The 22,416-nt window shown below is 36.3% G+C and overlaps 1 protein-coding gene across 3 annotated transcripts in view; it reads right to left on the reverse strand.

Moving 5' to 3' along the window:
* The window catches only part of Asap (ArfGAP domain of ASAP), a 718,739-nt gene that overhangs the window by 56,391 nt on the left and 639,932 nt on the right, over positions 1-22,416 (reverse strand). For all 3 annotated transcript variants that reach the window (XM_090411444.1, XM_090411445.1, XM_090411443.1), the window contains one exon: positions 9,625-9,743. In XM_090411444.1, the coding sequence (XP_090267570.1) occupies positions 9,625-9,743 (119 nt within the window). The remainder of the gene's footprint in view (positions 1-9,624; positions 9,744-22,416) is intronic.

Raw genomic sequence — 22,416 nt, forward strand, 5'->3', positions numbered from 1 at the left:
TAATGGACATCATCTTTATGCACACGGTATTCCTTCCACATCATCACTATCTTCTTCCACCTTTCTTTGTCGTACACATTGTCTCAGTTTCTGTACACCGATTCCACACCAGTCTTTTATGTCATCTATCCATTCTCTGTATGGTCTATCTCTTCTGTTTACACCATCCATAATACCAAATATGAATGTCTATCTTCTGGTCCTCACTCATTCTGCGGATGTGTCCAAATAATTGCAGCTTCTGTTTTATAATCTTCTGCATTAGATTCTTCTTTGGTTGTATCTTCCGATAGAGCTCTTCATTTGCAATCTTCTGTACCCATCCTATTCTTAGAATCATCATATAACAAGTTCTTTAAAATGTCAAAATTCTTTCTTGATTATTTATCACTCACGTTTCAGATCCATACAGTACACCACTAAAGATGCATGTTTCCAGCACTCTTAGTTTTGTTTGCAGGCTGATCACTTTACTTTTCCAGATGTTATCCAGAAGATTTGTTCTTCCCTTTGCAATCCTGATCTTTATTTCTTTTTTACAGTCCAAATCATGTCATTTTACTTCCCAAATGCATGAATTGTTCTACATTTTCTATATCAATTCCATCTGCTTGTACCTTTTGTTTCATGTTCTTCTCACCAAATACCATTGCCTTTGTTTTTTCCAAGTTCATAATAAGTCCAAATCTCTTTCCTTCCTCATTTAACAGTTTCCATGTTTTTTGTAGTTCTCTTTCATATTCTTCAATAATAACAATGCTTGTTCATTTTACTCTGCTTTTGTAGTTCTCTTTCATATTCTTCAATAATAACAATGCTTGTTCATTTTACTCTGCTTGTTAATTTTACTTCCCAAATATGTGAATTGTTCTACATTTTCTATATCAATTCCATCCACTTGTATCTTTTGTTTCATGTTCTTCTCACCAAATATCATTGTCTTTGTTTTTTCCAAGTTTATAACAAGTCCAAATCTCTTTCCTTCCTCATTCAACAGTTTCAGTTTTTTTTTTTTGTAGTTCTCTTTCATCTTCTTCAATAATAACAATGTCATCTGCAAATCTCAGATTGTTAATTTTCATCCCATGTATTGTTATTCCTTTTGCATCTGCCTTCATTTTATCCATTGCTCTTTGTAAATGTGTGATGAAAATGCTTGGTGATATTGGGTCTCCCTGTCTACTACCTATGCCCTCTACTTGTTCTAAACCATTTCCCCAAATCATCACCTATTCTAACTGCTGCAACTGCATTCTTGTACACATCTTTTAATATAGCTATTAGTTTTTTTATCAATTCCATAGGATTCTAGCACTGCTAATGTCACTTTCTGGTTGATACTGTCAAATGCCTTCTGAAAATCAACAAAGCAAGTATATATGTTTATGTTTTTTCTCCTAGCTTTCTCTGCTATTAACTGCATTGTCAAAATCTGTTGAATTGTACTTCTATCTTTCCTAAATCCTGCTTGCTCATCTGCAAGGTATGCTTCCAATTGTGTTCTCAATCTTTCTGTTAGTATCATCATCGCCACCTCACCAAGGTGACTTGTCAAAGGAACTGTACTTCAGCATGTTCACTGAGCATGCTAAAGTAAAAATTCAGGAAAACTTAAGAAATTAGGGTGGAATCAGATGAGTTTGTGTGAAGGCACCCACGAGGTGAGTGAGTGAGAGAATAACCAAATGCAGAATCTAGTCTATCGAGCAAAAATATATTAAAAAAAAGGATAGTCAATTCAGAAAGTAAAGGTGGATGGAGGCCTGAAGTGATGCTGCAGTTTGTGTATACTAAATCCAGAAGTATCAGGAATAAGAGGGAGGAGTTTTTGGCAATGGTTAGTGCAGCCAAGCCAAAAGTTATGGGCATTAGTGAGACATGGCTAACAGCAGATGATGTACTTACAGGGACAGAATGTGAAAGGTTTACTATTTTCAGGGAAGATAATATGGGGGAGGGATTGTGCTGATGATAGCAGATGAACCGAAGCCAAAAAGGATAGGAGATAGGCGGAAGGGTGGCTGTTCATTTGAAGCAGTTTGGCATGAGATCAAGGCCAGTAAGACAAAATATACAGCTGGTTATTGCTATAGGCCAGGGAGTTCCATGGATGATATGGAAAACATGCGTCACCAAATTAGTACGAGTACAAGTTGAGTGATTATTATGGGGGACTTCAACTATGGAGATATAGACTGAAAGGAAGCAAGATCATATGGCAGGAAGGAAATGAAATTTATAACCTGCTGAGAGATAATTACTTGAGGCATCATGCGATGAAGGGGACTAGGGGAATGAGAGTACTGGACCTGGCCATAGGATTACAAGAGCTATCCCATAACCAAAATGATCACATTGCCTCTGATTGGCAAAAGTGACCATTAAGTCTTGACTTGGAAGATTGTAAAACACGAAGAATTTTCTGTCAAGAAGGGGTATATGCAGAAATAGAAGGCAGGTGATTATGACAAGCTTAAGAGGAAGCTTAATTCTGTGCCATGACATAAAACAGTGCAGATAAGAATGTTAATAGTGCATGGAAGATAGTCAAAAGTCTTTATATCTAAAGGATGCAATAATAAATTGTATACCTAAGGTAAGGAGGGTTAATCAGGTAGGAGTTAGATGGATGAGTAATATCATTAAAAGTGACATATAGAAGGAGAAAATGCTGTGGAGAGTATATGAGGAGAAAGGTGACCAGTATGGCAAGGAAGGCAAAATCAGTTATGTGGCAAATAAAAATTAGAATGACCATGAAAGATTAACCTTAATGAATGATGATGATGCTCATGAGGTGATGACAAGATGATGATAAAATAGTTAAGTTACTACGTGATCACTCTGCAAGGGTATATCATCCAAGTGAGGTTACTACTTTAACATATGTGGGAACAGAGGTGGATGAATTGGAGGTTCTTAGGATATTGCAGAATCTCAATGTGATTAGATGGGATATCAGCTTAGGATTTACGAGAATGTGGAAGGGAACTGGTAATGCCTCTGACTAAGCTCTTTGAGTCTCAGCTCAGTTACAGTTCCAAGGGAATATAAAGAGGACAAAATAATTCCCTTGTATAAGGGGGGTTCTATGACTGCAGTAGTAAATTATAGATAAATTCGTGTCTCAGGCATGGTGGTGAAGATACTGAAAATGTTCGTCAAAATGAGAATTCAAGAATGGGAATATGATACTGCATGAGGGGCAGCATGGCTATGTAGCAAATTATTAAGGTAATGCCTTAGTAATTTGCTAACTTTTTATAATGGGGTAACAGCTGAGTTGGATAGGGTAACATGGTAATTCTTCTAGATTGCACAAAGGCATTTGACAGAATATCACATTGAACTCTGTTATGCAAATTAGAACAAATGGGAATGGATGTGATACTGGTTATGTGGATAAGAGGGTGGCTGCTGGACAGTTATTAAAAAGTGGTATATGGAGATGCAGATTCAAAGAGAAAACAGGTGACAAGTGGTGTGCAGCAAGGTTCAGTGCTGGGACCACTACTGTTTAATTTGAACATAACAGATATAGGAAATAACCTGAAAGGAAATATTCAGTTGTTTGCTGATGATGTGAAATTAGATAGAGTTAATCAAGGCAATGTGGAGAGTTTGCAAGATGATTTAAATAGGCTCTCAGTATGGGCAAAAGATAATAGGTGTCAGTGTAATGTAGAGACATGTAAAGTTATGCATTTTGGGATAAACAGATTACAAGCTGTGTACCACAGATTGTAATCTATTTATCACCTAAAGATTAAGGGGTGGTGATAGAGAGTTAAAGGTTAGAGGACATATTGCTAAGATTGCTCAGGTAGCGCATAAGATAACTTGGTTATTGAAGAACACATTAACAATTAGAGATATGGAAGTCATTCCTCTTTACAGGGCCTTGATACATCTGCACCTAGATTACTGTGCTAAGATCTGGTCTATAGAGGAGTAGAGGCTATACAAGAATACAGAAAAAGTAGAACATAAAGAAAAATACAAAAAATTAAAAAATCTGATACCAAGAAAATGTAAGCAAGCAAAAGAAGAATACCTCCATGAAGAATGTAAGAAGACAGAACAATTGTTTAATAAAGGAAATCTAGAAATAGCTTATACCAAATAACAAAAATCAGCAACAAACTGAAAAAAGGCCACACATAGCAGGGTTTTTTCTCCTGGAAACTCGGGTTTTTCATCCCACATACAGACAAATCGGCCCTTCAGAAGACACCCAATTTACAGACAAAAAATACTAGTTGTGGTGGCGGGCGGTAGATGGCGTTGATGGAGATGATTCATAGTAGAGGTCCGGTGTAGTGGTTGAAACAGCTGTAGGTGTCCTCCCACGATGAGTCTTCGGACTCCTTGGAGGTATCAGGAATAATAATAATGCCTTAATAAATGAGAATGGTAAACTAATTATTTATTCTGAAGAAATATTACAAGAATGGAAAAAATATCTTGAACACCTGTATCAAGGAGAAGAACAGGAAGAAAATGACACAGAAGCTGAAGACAATAGTGGACCATCAATAATAAAAGAAGAGTTTGAAAAAGTACTTAAAGACTTAAGCCAGAAGAAAAGCCCAGGAATCGATAACATCCCAAGTGAAGCCCTTCAAAATCTGGATGAAGAAACAAAAAATTATATATTTGAACTAATAGCTAAAATATATGAAAATGGAGATCTCCCAGAAACTTCACAAGATCCCTGATAATACCAATCCTCAAGAAAGCAAATGCTCTCCAATGTAACCAACACAGAAACTGAATATATAAAATAATAGATTCACAACTAGAGGAAGACCAATATGGATTCAGGAAAGGAAAAGGAACAAGAGAAGCAATACTGATCCTGAGAACTATAATCAAGAAAAGAATGGAGCTAAACCAAAAAAGATATATATGCTTCATGGATATAGAAAAAGCATTTGACAAAGTTAATTGGAAGATGATGTGGAATATTATGAAGAAAAGTCACATTGACTATAATGATAGAAGAATAATCAAACAGATATATGTAAGACAAATGGGATACATAAGAACAAATAATAAGGAAGAAACTGTACATATTAGATGGAGTAGGACAAGAGTGCATATTATCGCCCTTGCTCTTCAACATATATATTGAAAATGCCATCAGAGAAGTTATTAAAAACAAGCAGTAGCATAAAGATTGGTGGAGAGAGAATATTTTGCCTCATATTCACAGATGATATTGCATTCATAGCAAAAAAGCAGAAGACTAAAAAAGTTAATCAAAACAACAAATGATATTTAATAAATACCAGATGAAAATAAATGTTGAAAAAACCAAAATTCTACTGGCAAGCAAGAAACCAAAGACCATAAAGAAAATTAAATTAAATGGGAAAGAGATAAAACAAGTAAAGAATTACAAATACCTAGGGAGTACAATAAATGAGGAAGGAAGATCAAAAGAAGACAAAGATAATAATTGGCATAGTAAAAAACTAATTCAATAAAACGGAAAAGGTATTAAAAGAAAACTTAAGTCTAGAACTAAGGAAAAAACTAAAAACTTATATATATAGAGTATAGCACTTTATGGCAGTGAAACATGGACAATGGGAACAGGAGATATTAGAAGACTGGAGGCATTTGAAATGTGGTGTTGGAGACGAATGCAAAAGATAAAATGAACAGACAAAAAATCTAATGAAGAAGTGCTTAAGGAAGTAAATGAACCCAAAACACTATCAGTGTTTTGGGTTCATTTACTTCCTTAAGCAAAGACATCTTTACTTCCTATATCAAAGACATTAATAACAAGAAGAGACAGATGGACTGGACATCTCTTATGACATGAAAATCTGATGAGAAGAATAATAGAAGGCAAAATCAAAGGAAAAAGAGAAAGAGGGAGACCAAGGTTATAATTACCAAGGAAAAGATACTTTGATCAAATAAAACAAAGCACTGGACTTGAAACATACTATGAAATAAAGAGGAAAGCAAACAGAAGAGAAGAATGGAAGGAAATGTTGCTGAGCTACCAGTCATAAGACTAATGCAATAGAAGATATATTAGATGGAAGATATTTTCCCCTCCATCCTAGCATTCAATTAATTATGGCAGTCAATTTTATTTGGCAGATACAAAGCGTTTTAAATATTTCAGAGGGTTTTAAAATTAAACACAGCCTATTTCCAGATTGTCCAATTTTCGATTTTTTACTCCAGTTTTAATGCTAAAGGTTGCATACCACACTTTTTTGATTTCTGATGAATTCCCCCCCCCCAAATTGTAGCCGTTCTTTTTTATCCATTTTGAAATCTACCCTGCAGGTCTTAGGTGAATCGACAAGCCTGATTTTTCTGCATTTCATTTAGATATGTAGTTGAATGAGCCTCTGTAGCTCAGTCAGTATAGACGAAGCCCTTTGATTGGGAAGACCTGGGTTCGATTCCTATCAGTGATGTGAGGAACCTTTATCTAGTCTCTTTCGATGAAAGGTGAGTTAGCCAGTTTCATACAGAGGTGGTGGTGGTGGGGGGGGGGGGGTTCACCTGGAAACTGGGGTTTTTAATCTCCCAGAACTGGCACACCAGTCGTGTGAACATGCACTTCTACAGACATAGGACACCTCCAGGAATAAGGAGTAACCAACCTATTCCGCAGGATTTTAGTTCCAAATGCCTACACAGTAAAATGTGTAGGTCTACGCATGAGCATAAATTAGAATAGGATGTAGTTGAATATATGTGCCCAAAATACATTGACTGAAGCCTTTATTCTATGAAAAAATATACCTCAAAGTTGACAAAAAATTAAAAAATGAATGACTTTCTAGCTCAAAAGAAAGTTACTTCATAAAAGTTCAAAATTTTTATGGTAGATAGGTAGTTTATACCACCTATCAAGGGCATCTGATTACATTGTTATTTTCATCCTTTCAGTTTTTTTTTTAAACAGCCTTTTGAAAATGAAGACAACCATAATTTTTTTTTTTTGCATCAGTGTACAGTGGTGCCTTGTACTTCGAACGCTTCTACCTTAGAATGTTCCAGAGTTCAAATGCTTGAGAACGCAAGAAATTTGATTCACAGTTCGAATGGCATTTCTAAGTTAGAACTATAGTCCAGAAACTCAAAGTCATATAGCATTAGACAGATTGGGCATGCTTCTCCCAGACTAATTTCTCTCACTCACTCACTTCCCCATGCCTGTGCAATGGGTATCAGTCTCAGTCTGCTGTGCATTGTCCCTTACTTTACACAGCCCAGTCATTGCATGATACGTTTCTGAGAGAATTTTCAACTGTTTTTGGCATTTTTTTATTGCCCATGGCATCAAGAATGTAGAAAGAACAAAACCTAAAAGAAAAGTTGTATTATCGACAATTGAGATGAAAAAAGAAATTATCATGAAACACGAAAGCGGTACAAGTTTGACGGATCTGGCGATGATGTTTAAAAATGTCAACAATAAGTAGCATTCTTAAGAATAAGGAAGCAATAAAAGCAGCAAATGTGGCTAAAGGTGTGACAACATTGACCTCAAGGAGATCACATGTTATTGAAGAGATGGAAAAACTCCTTTTAGTGTGGATAAACGAGAAGCGATTATGTGGTGACGTTATTACTGAGAGAATTATTTGTGAGAAAGCCAAACATCTGCATAGTGAACTTAAGAAACGCACACCTGAGATCAGTACTGAAAATGGGGAGTTTAAAGGAAGTAGAGGCTAGTTCGATAAATTAAAAAAACGAACTGGGATCCATAGTATTGTCATGCACGGAGAGGCGGCGAGTGCCGATGTAAAAGAAGCAGACAAATTTGTAAAAACCTTTAAGGAGTACGTGGATAGTGAGGGATTTGTATCTCAACAGGTTTTTAATTGCGATCTTTTTTTTTGGAAAAAATACCTAAAAGGACCTATATCATAAAAGAAGAAAAGACGGCACCAGGATATAAACCTATGAAAGATAGAATTACTTTGCTGCTTTGTGGTAATGCTAGTGGAGACTGTAAGATAAAGCCTTTGCTCGTTTACCATTCTGAAAATCCACGTGTTTTTAAAAAGAACAATGTCATAAAGAGCAAATTTGGTGTTATGTGGAGGGCCAACATGAAAGCGTGGGTTACCAGAGAGTTTTTCACTGAGTGGATTTATCAAGAATTTGCTCCCACTGTAAAAGCTTATCTTACTGAAAAAAATCTACCATTAAAAGCTCTTCTAGTGATGGACAATGCTCCTGCTCATCCCCCAAATTTAGAGGAGGATTTAGTTGGTGAATTCAGTTTCATCAAGATAAAGTTTTTGCCGCCCAATATCACGTCTATCATACAACACATGGACCAGCAAGTGATTTCAAACTTCAAAAAACTGTATATTAAAGCTATGTTTCAAAAGTGCTTGGAAATAACCAATGCCACAGAACTGACTCTTAAAGAATTTTGGAAATAGCATTACAACATTCTTCATTGCTTAAGGATCATCGATAAGGCATGAAAAGAAGTTTCTATTAAAACAATGATTTCTGCTTGGAAAAAAACCATTATGTGGCTCCCACCCATGAAAGTTTTCTTGTTGTAAACGTATAGCATTCGTACTGTGGATGGGCTAAGAATTATTTATTTTATTTTATTTATTTATTTTTTTTACCTAGTCCAGAAACTGCTCTAAAGACAACATGAACTTTTTCAAGCCACTTCAGGTCTCCAATAAGTGGGATGTGGTCTCATAATGGGCACTGAGATTCATCTCCTACCTAAAGACAATCACAAACATCCATGCACTAACATAAACATGGATGTTTATGGCTGGATTTGAACTTGCAGCCTGTTGGTTGGAAAGTAGGTACACTAAATACTTGTTCAACCAGGCCAGCTGAGTTCACTCCCCTAACTTTTCTCATAACTCTCATTCTGTGGTCTCTATTTATTTCTAACTCATCTCAGATCCATAACTTAAAACTGGTTTGAACACTGTCTTGTATGCTGCTAGCTGGTGTTTTGGTTAATTTCTCTCTTATTCCATATAAATTTATTCAGCTGGGTCCAATAAGAACTGTGCCTAAATAGCTGAATTATTTTACTTGTTCTATAGGATCTCCCTTCAGAATGCAGCTGAAGTTTTCTATGGTCCTGTCTATTTTCATAGTTTTGGTCTTTTTTATTGCTGATTTTCATGCCAAATTTGTTACAACTGTTATTCAATTTAGTCAGAGAATCCTGATGACTTTCATCCGATGTGTTAAGGAGTACAACACTATCTGAATAAAAGGTATCACTTGCATAAATCAAGGTATTAAATGCAGAATGTATAACTTTGAAATTTTTTAATTTCTTAACAGCTTGAGTATTATTTATCAGTACAGTAATTCTGTGTTTTTATACTGGATTTAAGTTTGAGAATTTTATAACTTGTTTCTTTTACTTCATGAAAAACAGTTACTGCTTCTGTATTAAACAAAATGTAACACATTCATGAATTAAGCACTAAAAAACATTTCAAACCACATGCTGCCGGTGAGATTTATACAGGGTGGAGGTTTTGAAAATGAGTTAAATGAAAATGATAAAGAAATGCAGTTAAATTATTGTTAATTTACTACTAATAATTCAATGGCAACAAAAAAGACAGATATGCTTACCTTCCTAGGTGGTGGAACTGGTGTTTGATTCTGATTACTATCAGTATCGGATGTTAAGGATAGCAAACTTTCAGTAGACTGGCCATTACTTAATTTGTCCTGCTGATTAGTAAGAGGTGCTGAAATAATAGGAATTACATTTATCATTATTCATATAACACTTTTGTGCATTAACAATACAAAGAAATTCTCTAATTTTCTTCTTTAATGTGTTAATCTCAATAAACTATCACAGGCATCGTTTATGCCAGGTATAACAGTGATGAGTTTGATGCAGAGATCATGAATTGTATATTAGTGGAGATGTGTAGAGAAAGGAGTGAAGTTTGTGAATGTGTGGGATGAGTTTGAAGGATGAATGGAACTGCATAATGATGGGTTGCATCTGAATGGTTTTGGTGTGTCATCTGAAGAGGTTGTTTCTGGAAGGAAGATGGTGCCACTGCCAAGAATGGATCTGAGCAAGTAAGAAGCAATGTGGAAAAGCAAAAAAGTAAGGTGGACGGGATTAAAGGAATGCTTATGAATGGAGAGGTGAATAGCATGAGTGAGGAGAATGAGAGGAGTACAAGACTGACAGGAAAATTGGGGGGGGGGGGTCAGAGTGGACATGGAACTCAGTGTGAGAAATGCTGATGTTGGAAGAGAAAGGAATGAGACAGTCTAAGATGTGGGAGGGGACATATAGGTCTAAGGAGGATTCTGATATGGAGAGACAGAGAGAAAGAACTAACTGAGGGGGGGGGGGATTAAGGAGTCAATTCGAGAAGAGATATCAGCAGAACTTATAATAGAGAAAGAAATGAACTATTATGTCTGTATACAAATGACAAGTATCAGAAATAAGGAGAAAGGAATTGTTACATTGATTGTGTATACAATCACCAAAAATCGTTTGAGTTAAGTGAAATCTGGTTGGATGATGTTTTTCCTGAAGACAGAAAAGGCAAAAAAGGAGGTGCAGTGCAGCTAATGATAGAAAAGCAGTTGTGTCCATGCAAGGTAGAAATAGTGGCAAGTTCTGAGGTAGATGTGGATAGAATGAAATACTTAGATGTTGCTACAGACTTAGAAATGTGGAAAGTAATGACCCTGAAATGTATAAGCAAATTAGCCAGGCAAACAGGAAGAGGGTGATCATTATAGATGATTTAATTACAGTAATATAGGCTGGGTAGCATCCAGAAGTACACAAAATGAAATTCTTGAGTGTTTGTGAAACAACAACCATACAGTACATAAGAGAGCAAGCGAGGATTGAGAATTTGATCCCATCAGAGGCTGTCATTATACACGAGGTGTTATCTTGCTCCAGTTGGTGAGAGTAACCATGAAGTGATTACCTGAGTAGTTGTCAGTTATATGAGAACTTCTCTGAGGAAAGTATATATACGGAACTACAAGGCTAGTGATTATGAAAAGCCCAGGAGACAGCTTACAGAAATATCATGGAATGAGGAGTTGGGTGTAAACGAGATCAATGCTACTGGGGTGCTATTAAACTGGCAGAAGTAATGTCTGAATGCATTACAAAGGTCAGAAGGCTAAATAAGGTAGGTGTGAAATGAATGAACAAAGGGATTATTAGGATATAGCCTGGAGAAAGAAGGCATTATGGGGGGGGGACATAAGTGGTAATAATTAGTTACATGAGGGGTACAAAGAGCAGGCAAGGTCAGTTGCTTGTTAAGGGTAGCAAAAGTGCACTATGAGCAGAAGATAGTTAATGAAGCAAAAAAGTTAGGGAGTTCTTTTGGTATGTAGCCAGCAGAGGAAAGGGTCAGTGAAAACAGTAAAAGGATAACCACTGTGGAGGATATAGCTGAGACATTAACTGAGCAGTTCGTAAAGGTATTTCATCCTTGTGAATATGCCATCATGAAGAGTCTGAGTGTAGCAGCAAGGGAAGAGGAGGGACTGACTGTGAGTGAGCAGAAAGTAGTTTTACATTGGGCCAAGTTCCAAAGTGGAAGGAAGGAAGGCAAGATTATGTACTGCTTGTACGTAATCTTGTACAAATTGCAGGCCGATCATTGTGTCAGGTGCTCAAGAGGTTAGTGAGGACCAAAACTGTTGTCAACTGGATTAACAACAGTGACATACTCTCTGATGACCATACATAGAAATATATGGGTTAGCTAAAAGAAAGATCATGTTTTAGTAATCTGCTTACTTATTACAATAACAGCTGCATTGGAAAAGGAAGATGCATGCATATACAGTGATATAGTAAAATTTTACAAAGGTTTTTGATATTTGATAGATGGCCAAATAAGTTGATTGTTAAACTGGAATGGACAAGGCTGAATAACAGATTAGTACACTGGACTGGAGGGTGATAAATATCAGGAAGTTGTGTATTATTATTATTAATATAGAGAGGCCTGGTTGGCTGAGCGGTTAGCATATCCACTCTCCAGCCAAAAGGCTGTGGGTTCGAATCCTACTGTGGATATGGATGTTTGTGATTGATTGTGAAAATACTAGTGGTGGTAGTGGGCAGTAGATGACGTTGGTGTCGATGAGGCGGTTCGATGTAGTTGGCAGATATGAGTGGTGAAGATGGAGAGTTGTAGAGTAGGTATCCTCCCTAGATGAGTTCTTGGACTCCTTGGAGGTGTCATGTAATAATAATATTTGACCTCCATGAAGTCAGACTCATTGAGGGAGGTGCACACTATCACACAAAGCTCATCCAACTGTGCCTTAAACTGATTCAATGTGTCTACATTCAAAACACACTCAGGCAATGTATTCTCCCTCCTCCCATTCTATGAAAAATTTCTTTCATGTCAACCTGGCAACAATCCCCACCAATTTATGTGTCTCAGTCATACCCCTCCTCCTATTCATGAGGTTTTGCAAATTACATTCTTTCAATCTGTCTTCATACTCCACATTCCAAAGACCAGATACCATTTTTGTGATTCTTCTCTGTATCCTTTCTAACATATCCTCATCACCATGAAAACCAGGTGACCAAATTTGTGCACAATAATCCATATGAGGCCTGAACAAGGCCTTATGCAATGGAATCATAACCCCTTTCTTTCTGCATGTCAAGATCCTCCACATCATTGCTATTATTCAATGTGATGACTTACAACTTATGCAATGTAGCCTGAATTTTAGGTCCTTGTCCACCACTACTCCAGGATCTCTCATCTCTTCTATCGCCTTAAATGTTTCCCAACCAAGTGTATACTTTGTATCCCATTGCTGCTTACCAAATTTCAAAACTTTAAATTTTACAACACTGAACTGACAGTTCCATCTATCTGCCCATTCATACAATTTATTCAAGCCCTGAAATGCCATAACATCTGCTTGACTATGCATTGCTCTCCCCAGTTTTGCATCACCTGCAAATAGTTGTATATATATATATATATATATATATATACCAGTTAAACCCATCCCAATATCATTAATATACAAACTGAACAACAATAGTCCAATAAGACCCTGCACCACACCACTAGTGACTTTCTTCTTTTGAGATGCTGCCTCCCAAATACAACTTTCTAATACCTATTTCTGACAGTCAGTGACTGATCCAACTCACTGCTATGTTATCCAATTCCATCTGTTTCAGCTAATTTAACAACTTGTTGTGTGGCAATCTATTACAAGCTTTTGCAAAATCTAAGTATACTACTGTATATGTCTCCCTTGTCCAAGTCATACGGCACCTTGTTGCAGTACATAAATAAGATGGTAAAATATCTCACTTCAACAAACAATGCTGACAATTACAGAGAATACTGTTAACTTATTTCTGCATCCTAGTTCTCACTAATCTCTGATACCTTAACCACAACTCCAGATATACAGATTGGCCTATAATTTGTAGCTACAGCCTTATCACAACTTTAATGTGGTGGAACAGTTTTACCTTCTCCCCTTTTGAGACCTGTGCAGTTCTAAGACTTATTAAACATGCATACTAATGCTACTACCAATTCCCTTAAGACATGTGGTGATATATCATCAAATCCTAATACCTTATTGATATCAAGTTTATTTATTTACTCATGTATTGTACCTCCTGTTCACACACAATTAAGCCATCCTCTTTTATTTCCTCAAGTTTCTCATGATTTCATCCTGATGAGGATGAAACACCCTTATTAATTGTTCATTGAATACTTCAACTATGTCTAAGTTCAACTATGTCCAATGGTAGAATGGCAGTTACCATTCTACCTTTTTCACTCATTAACATCAATTTTACTATAATCATTTCTTTCTTCTAATTGCCACATATCTAGAAAAAAAAAAAAAAAACTCTCTAGGGTTTTTCGTGGCCTGATTTGCTAATTTCTGCTCATGTGGTTTAGCTGTTCCAACCAACTGAATTACCTTCCTGGCCTGCTCTTTATATTCTACATGCAATTGATTGCTACCATTATTCATCTTGGGCTGCCTCCACAGTATCCTCTTCGTCCAAATTTCATGATTAATCTCTTCATTCATCCATTACTTTATTCAGTCTTCTGACCTTCTGAATACATCCGCACATCAATGTTGTTAAATATCTTTTGGTCACTTCCCATGCAGCATTTATCTCTTTCGTACTTAAAACCTCATTCCATGCCATAACTCCAAGCTGTTGATAATCACTAGCTTTGCAATTCCACATGTATCCTTTCCTCACAAAAGTTTTCATATGGCATCATCCTTCCCTTGTTCACTAACCCATTGCTTATATATTTCTTCATCACCATCCACCACACTCCCTAGAGTATGGAGGGGGGTGATGAAGAAACTAGTGTTTCTCAAAGTGTGGTATGTGTACCCCGGAGGTACGCGAAAGGTCTTCAAAGGGGGTACGTGGCAATTTTTGGCTATTCATCATTAACGCACGAAATCATTATTAAGAAAAAAATAATTATTTTAAATGTATATATTTCTCAATAAATTATATATTATGTATGAATTCTCCTACTCAAATTGCGAGTAGGAGAATTAGTAACTCGCTCCCTGCGGTAAACAACATGCCCTCCCCAACAGTGTCACTATACTGAAGATGCAAGAAAAACAAGTAGTTTTTATTGTATCACTGAATAAGGAACAGAGACATCAGTCTGTGTAATATATTTCTCATCAAATAGTGCAATTAGAGACAACTGGGATAAAAGCGGCACTAACTAATGAATCACATCTCCCTCCAACAGAAACTGCTGTATAGACTCAAGCAAAACCATATGTTGCTGATGCAACATATGGTTTTGCTTCATGACATCCCCACCGTGAAAGTGTTAAAACTAAGAAATATATAGTGAACATGTTTCAGATATTATGGAATTCGGTTGAAGAGAATTAGCATTTCAACTCAACTGTTGGCTTGCCTTTGTCTTTGGTTCATGTGATCTTTTGTTAATACCGCACCAATCATATGCACTTCTTCATAGCTGCTCTATCTTTACTGGCCATTGCCGTGTTTCGCACTCTGGTTTTACTTCTCATTAGTCATTTGTGAAGGATTGTTCATTGCATATCTCAAATCTTATAAACTACTGGTAATTTTTGCTTGAAATAATGTGAAAGAAGATGAAGCTATTTGGGTAGATGACTTTGACAATGCACACAAGGAAACTGTTCTCGATGCCAAAAGTAGCGATAGCAAATAGGAACTTCTTGGTAAGTCACACTATTTTCAGTTTTTTTCTGAAAAAACTTTATTTTTCGAAAATCTCCGCATATACCTCGCACCTCGATTTTTTAGCTTTAATTTTGGGAAAAAAGTGCGAGTTATATTTGAGTAAATATGGTAATTTTTCTTAGCTTTCAAATTCTTAAGTATGGATCATTAGCTAAAGACTGGATTTATAAAACACACAAAGAGAGCAAAATAGCAAATACAAGTAGCTGTAAGCAACAAGAAAATGTTGATATCGTATCTGGATCAAATGAAATTGATAAGGGTATGTCGCCTGACATCTCTAGAGAACCAACTAGGAAGAAGATGAAAAATCTTCGTATGATATGAATTACTTGAAATGTGGATTTTCATGGATAGGAAATGAAGAGGAACCTATTCCAAATTTTGTTCTATTAAAAATAAATCATATTTTTTGTTTACATGAACATATAAATTCAAATAAAATAGACATTTACAATGAAATATAGTTTATTTATTTATTATTCTGATAAAGGGGTACTTGGTAATAATGAAAATTTAAGAAGGGGTACACAGATATCTGAAGTTTGAGAAACACTGCCCTAGACTATAGCAGCATCTGACTAAATATCTTTTCTTATCAACCTCCACACTATACTGACTCAAAACCACTGCCACTATTTATATCTCATATCTCCATTTTGAGCAGATATAATTTGCCTGCTATCATCAACAGCACCCCACTCTCTTCTTGTCCTTTCTATCCTCACATAAAACTTCATACCCTTCTATTTCTATTCCTGTCAAGATATGATCTTTATCCAACTATGTTTCACTTATTCCAACAATTTTGGGATGAATAAACTGTCAATGAAACCATTTCATCTCCCTTATTTCTGATGCTGCTGCCATTTGTGAACACAGAAATTCACTCTTAGGTCTATAACCAGTCCTATCCATGCTACTTGTAGCATGGGTAGGACTGGTTGTGGGTTGTGACAGACTGGTTGTAGGTTGTGATTTCCTCACCCCAATTGTCTTTATCACCACTTATCCTATCTATCTCTTCAGACTCAACTACAACCAGTCTGTCCTTCCCATTCCATTCCTATACTTACCATCCTCATATATGCACAATTACTATTCCAACATCCATTCTCCTTATACTGTCTCCTATAGAATATATGAGACAGTATAAGGAGAATGTATCCTATATAGTAGTATCCTATATTCTATAGGATACTACTATTCTCATTTACAACCACGTCAGTCAGTCAAACTAGTTCCTCTCTCACCTGATCTTTTGCTTCACTTCTTACTTCCTGTACTCTTTCTTGATCACATCAAATCTATTTAAATGCAATCTGTTACTTTTGCACATTTCCATCCTTCCCTCAAATACATCCCACACATTTATAAACTCCACTGTCCTCTTCACAGAGCTCTGTCAACATGCCATTCATGATCCTTGCTTTCCATCTCAACTCACCATTATCATACCTCGGCAGCACACTGATTACCAGTACCATCACACCGTTCTCTTACACTCTCCTCAACAACCTCTTGATATCCATCCTCAGTGTATAGGGTAGCAATATCTCAGAAGAGTAATATCACTAGTGGTATGCCTCAAGGGTCTATTTAAGGGGGATCACTGCTGTTTAACTTTTATTTTAATGATAATGGGGAGGATCTGAATGGGAATATTCAGTTGTTTGCAGATGATGTAAAGTTAAGAAGAACTCTGAGTACATCAGACATGGCTTTACAAGAGGACATGAATAGACAGAGTGAATGAGCATGGGGGTGGGGTTGCCAGTTCAATAACACAAAGTATAAGGTTTTAAAATATGGAAAACAATGATGGGATGCAGAGATAAAATTAGCAAGGGTATATTGGAGGAAATGAAAGAAATAAGAGACCTGAGGATGATGGTGGATCCAGATAAATTGTGAGGATATCACAATGGATTCTAATGATACACAGGATGTCAACTTGTAGAATTAAGGAGATTATTGTTCCATTGCATACATCCTTAATTAGCATACAGAATATTGTGCACAAATTTTGTCATTTGGCTTTCCAAAGGAAAGAGACATTGGAAAAGATCCAGAGGCAACTGACTAAAGTTCTGGTCTCAGGAATACAGAGTATGAAGAAAGGTGAAAAAGTCTAGTGGATATGATAGAGATGTATAAGTTGGTTAGGGGTTCTTATCAGACTAATGGGAAATGTGGGGGAGGTTATTACTGAAAACTGTACAAGTAAAGTGTAAGTAAGGGAGGAAGAAGCAGATATTTTGCATGGAGAGTGGTAAATTTTTATTAATACATTACTTAACAGTGTGGTGCATGAATGCATGTGATGCAGAGAATGTGAGTGCATCAGATGGAAGGGCCACTACCAAGAGTAGTCTTTGAGTGCATGAAGGTTTGATAATTTTATATATACTATGTGCAAGGGAATTGGCAATGCCTTTAGCTATTAATTTAAATCACAGCTATGGTAGAGTTCCACGAGAGTGGAAAGAGGACAAAATAATTCCTTTGCATAAGTAGATTCTAAGACTGCAGTAGCAAATCCCAGACCAATCAGTATCTCAGGCATGGGGGTTAAAGTACTAGAAAAATTGGTAAAAACGAGAAAGAATGGGTAGATAAAAATATGATACAGCGTGAGGGTCAACATGGCTTTGTGAAGGGTTATATATGTAATTTACTAACTTTTTATAATAACAGCAGAGCTGGATAAAGGAAATGGCTACATGATGATTTTGCAAAGACATTTGACAGAGTGCCACATGTAACTCTGTTACATAAAATAAACAAATGGAGATGGATACACCACTGGTTAAGTGGATAAGAGGGTGGCTACTGAAGAGATATCAAAAAGTGGCATATGGAGGAGTGGAATTGAGGCAAAAAAAAAAAAAAAAAAGGTGACCACAGTGGTGTGCTGCACGGTTCAATGCTGGGGCCATTGCTGTTTAATTTGTATATAAATAATATAGGAAATAATCTGAAAAAAAATATTCAGTTCTTTGTTGATGATGCAAACTTAGGTAGAGTAATAGTTAATCAAGGTGATGTGGAGAGCTTGCTGGATGATTTAAATAGGCTGTCAGCATGGGCAAAAGATAATGGATATCAGTTTAATGTGGAGAAAAGTAAAGTTAAGCATTTTGGGATAAACAGATTACAAGCTGTCTATCACATTGATGGACTATACTCCAGAAAATAGATGAAGCTAAAGATTTAGGAGTGGTGGTAGACAGAGAGCTAAAGTTTAGAGGACATACTGCTAAGGTGGCCTATAAGATTACTTGACTATTGAAGAACACATTAACAAGTAGAGATAAGGAAGTTGTTGTTCCTCTTTATATGCCCACATCTGGATTGCTGGGCTCAAGTCTGGTCCTCTTGGGGATGAGGAAATGGCAGAGAGGATTCAGAGGTGAGTGACCAAGCTGGTGAGGGGCCTGTGAAATGTTCTCTATGAGGATAGATTGTGTGGATTGCAGAAGTTGATTGATAGGAGAAAAAGAGAGGATATGATAGAGACATTTAAGTTGCTTAGAGAGTTTTATAGGATGGATGCAAGAGAAATATTTCAGCATTTGGCTAAAGGGACCAGAACAAGGTCATCCCTGGAATTTGAATAAAGGTGTGGTTAGTATGGGTGTGAGGACTAGATTTTTTTGCTTAGAGAGTTGTAAATGAGTGGAATGGGTTGCCATAGTCATTTGTGAGTGTTTTGTCATTTAATGTGTTCAAGGAGAGGTATCATAGATTGGCTCTCCCACAATGACTCTTTGGACTGCATGCAGTGCCCATTTAATCTCATCTCATTTTCCTTTTATTCTCTTTTACCTTGCAGTGTCAATGGTTTATTAATCATCAGCCCCTTCAACCATTCACAGGATAAGGTGGTCAGCCTTATTTTACTATTATACCTGAAGAAATAATATGTAATTAGGATTTCTTCATTTCATTAGTATATTGTATTTAATTTTAGGAATCATGTGAAGTCAGGAAACAATTAGGGGAGTCTTGAATAGGAACGAATGCAAAAATATAATATCAATGATACTGCCATTCCATGAATGTGCACAGCACACCTAGCACATCCAGAATAATTTTATAATTTACCGTATTTGCCGGCGTATAAGAAACACTCCCTTTTTTGTACATATTTTTTAGGAAAAAAACTTTATCACTGAATATTATAATGAATTTACAGCATTTCAAATATAAAGTAATAAGTACCTAATCTAATTAGGAAAGAGTACCCACCTTTTAATCGTCAAAACCCAGAAATTCATCTCCAGAGCTAAATGAAGAGACAATTGAAACCTCTTCTAAATCAGAATCTGAATCCTCATACAAAAAATTGTCCTCTGTACCATCCAGTGCATTACTAATTCCACACTTCTTAAATGATTTAACCATTGTCTCAGTTTTCACAGCATCCCATGAAGCTTTGACCCACTGACAAACTTGCAAAATGCTAGGTCTCTTCCTTCTTCCTGATGGCGTAACCTCAAAGTCTGAAGACTGCATCCAGCTGTTCCACTTCTCCTTTATAAATCCCTTAAATGGTTTATTAATACAGACATCTAAAGGTTGAAGCTGACTAGTTAGACCTCCTGGAATTACAGTTGAGTTTTCAATTCCTTGAGTTTATTTGTAACATCGTCTGTTCTGTGAGAACAAAACTGATCCCCTAATAGCATGGCAGGATTCTTCAACAGTCCACCACGGCACCTAGATGAAATTTTATCTATCCATAACTTCATTCTTCCTACATCCATCCAGCCTTTTGTGTGAACATGTACAAACACTCCTTTAAGCAGCTTTTCTTTGGGTAGCGTCTTCCTTTTAAAAATCAATAGTGGTGGCACTTTTGTCCCATCAGCGCAGCAGGATAAAACAACGGTGCAGTGAGTTTTTTTTGGAATCTACAATTTTTTTTTGAGGGCACATCAAATGTCAGTGGAACCTCGTCCATGTTTCCTATTTGCGCAAGTTCAAAATTTTCACGTTTCCTTGTTTTAATGATGAATCGATGAAATTCAATAATTTTTTCTTCATATTCAGCTGACATCTTTTGTGATATTTTTGTTTTAGTCCACACACATAGCTGATTTCTCTTCATGAATCTTGAACACCATGTTGTTGATCCAGTAAAGTTGGTGATCCATCTTTTAGTGGCTATTGCTTTCGCTTGATGAATAATCATTTTTGTAGACAATGAAAGTCCTGCTTTTCTGTGGTCTAAAATCCAAGTATTCAGTTCTATCCATTTTGTAGTTCCACTTCGTAGTTTATATTTACTGTGAGTTGCCTTTTTTTAGACCCTCTTCCTGATTCCGCCAAGTTCTTATCATTTTCTCAGTTGGGGTAGCCCGAAATGCCTCTCTGCAACCCTGTTTCCATGTTCTTTAGCATACGCAATCACACGTAGCTTATATGCAATACTGTAACAATGCCGACATTTTTCAGCCATAATTTGCCAAGAAACTTAGAGAAAATTAAACTGCAGAAATTTATCACCATTCACAACTGCGACAACAACTGGAAAGTTTAAACGAACAGGACACAGCTGTGATCGTCGATGACAGTGCATGCGCATCCACTGAACTCTACATTAGTGTTTCTCAAAGTGTGGTGCATATCCAGGGTACATGAAAGGTCTTCGGGGGGGGGGGGGGTCTGTGGCAATTTTCGGCTATGCATCATTAATGCATAGAATAAAATTCAATGTATCCGTGAAGTTCAAGATCGTAAAACGTTCCTATTTTATCACTGAATAAGGTACAGAGACATCTGCAGGCTGTGCAATATGTTTCTCAACAAACAGTGCAATTAGAGACAATTGGGATAAAAATAGCACTAACTAATGAATCACATATCCCCCTCTCACAGAAAATGCTGTATGACTCAAGCAAAACCATATGTTGCCGGTGCAACATATGGTTTTGTTTGAGTGAATGTGTTAAAACGAAGAAATATATAGCGAATGTGTTTCAGATATTATATAAGGAATTTGGTTGAAGAGAATTAGCATTTCAACTCAACTGTTGGCTTGTCTTTGTCATTTAGTAGCACGATCTTTTGTTAATACCGCACCAATCATATGAACGCGGATGTCTGAAGTTTGAGAAATACTGCTCTACGTAACTGGAATGCTCTCACACACACCGCAAGGAAGCAATAAAGAAATTGCATAACTCAGAACAGAGAAAATTTCCAGAAATGAAAATAATAAAAAACTGAGTATTGGCGTATAAGACGCACCCTGTTTTTCAAACCTATTTTCAAAGGAAAAAAGTGCATCTTATACGCTAGTAAATACGGTAATTAAATAAAATAAAAAAAAAAAAAATATATATATATATATATATAAGGCAGAAAATTGGAATAATATGTTGTTTCTTTAGTTTTAAATTAAATTATATAAAATTATTCTATATATATATATATATATATATAATTATTCTGGGTGTGCTAGGTGTACAGTGCACACCCATGGAATAGCAATATCATCAGTGCACACCTATGGAATAGCAATATCATCGATATTAAATTTTTGCATTTATTCCTGTTCAAAACCTCTAGCTTCACGTGATTCCTAAAATTAAACACAATATACTAATGCTTCATGAAGAGGACACTTTTCAACGTATAAGCAGTGCATCACATTTGTGTTAAAAGCCCAAGTTTGCAGTCACAATTATGGACATCTTTAACATACAGATAGCACAGAAGATCAAATTCTTAGCGTTCCAGTGGTTTTAACCACCCAGAAGGTGCACTGAGACAACAGCACTCAGAAATCAGTGGCTGTGATTGGTTATTGTGTCAACCAATCCAATTGAACTTTGTCATTTGTCACGAGTTGCTGTTTATTTTCTGACTTTCATCTGTTTTGCGTAACTGAAGTGTTTAAGACACCGATATAGACAGGTTTTTAATATATAATTTTCTATAAATAAGTTATATATATATATTTTTTTTTGCACATATTTACAATGGGAAACAGTGGTGACAATGTTAGTTCAGCCTTTCTTTGGGTCAGTTCCAAAAAATAATAATTTCCCAAGTGATTACTTTTTCTGATTTCTGTGTGTGGCTGTATTTAAAAATCATACGTTTGTGACATGCAAAAT

This window comes from Typopeltis vanoorti, chromosome 21, assembly GCF_054136105.1.
Source record: "Typopeltis vanoorti isolate ZY-2024b chromosome 21, IOZ_Tvanoo_1.0, whole genome shotgun sequence".
NCBI lineage: Eukaryota > Metazoa > Arthropoda > Arachnida > Uropygi > Thelyphonidae > Typopeltis > Typopeltis vanoorti.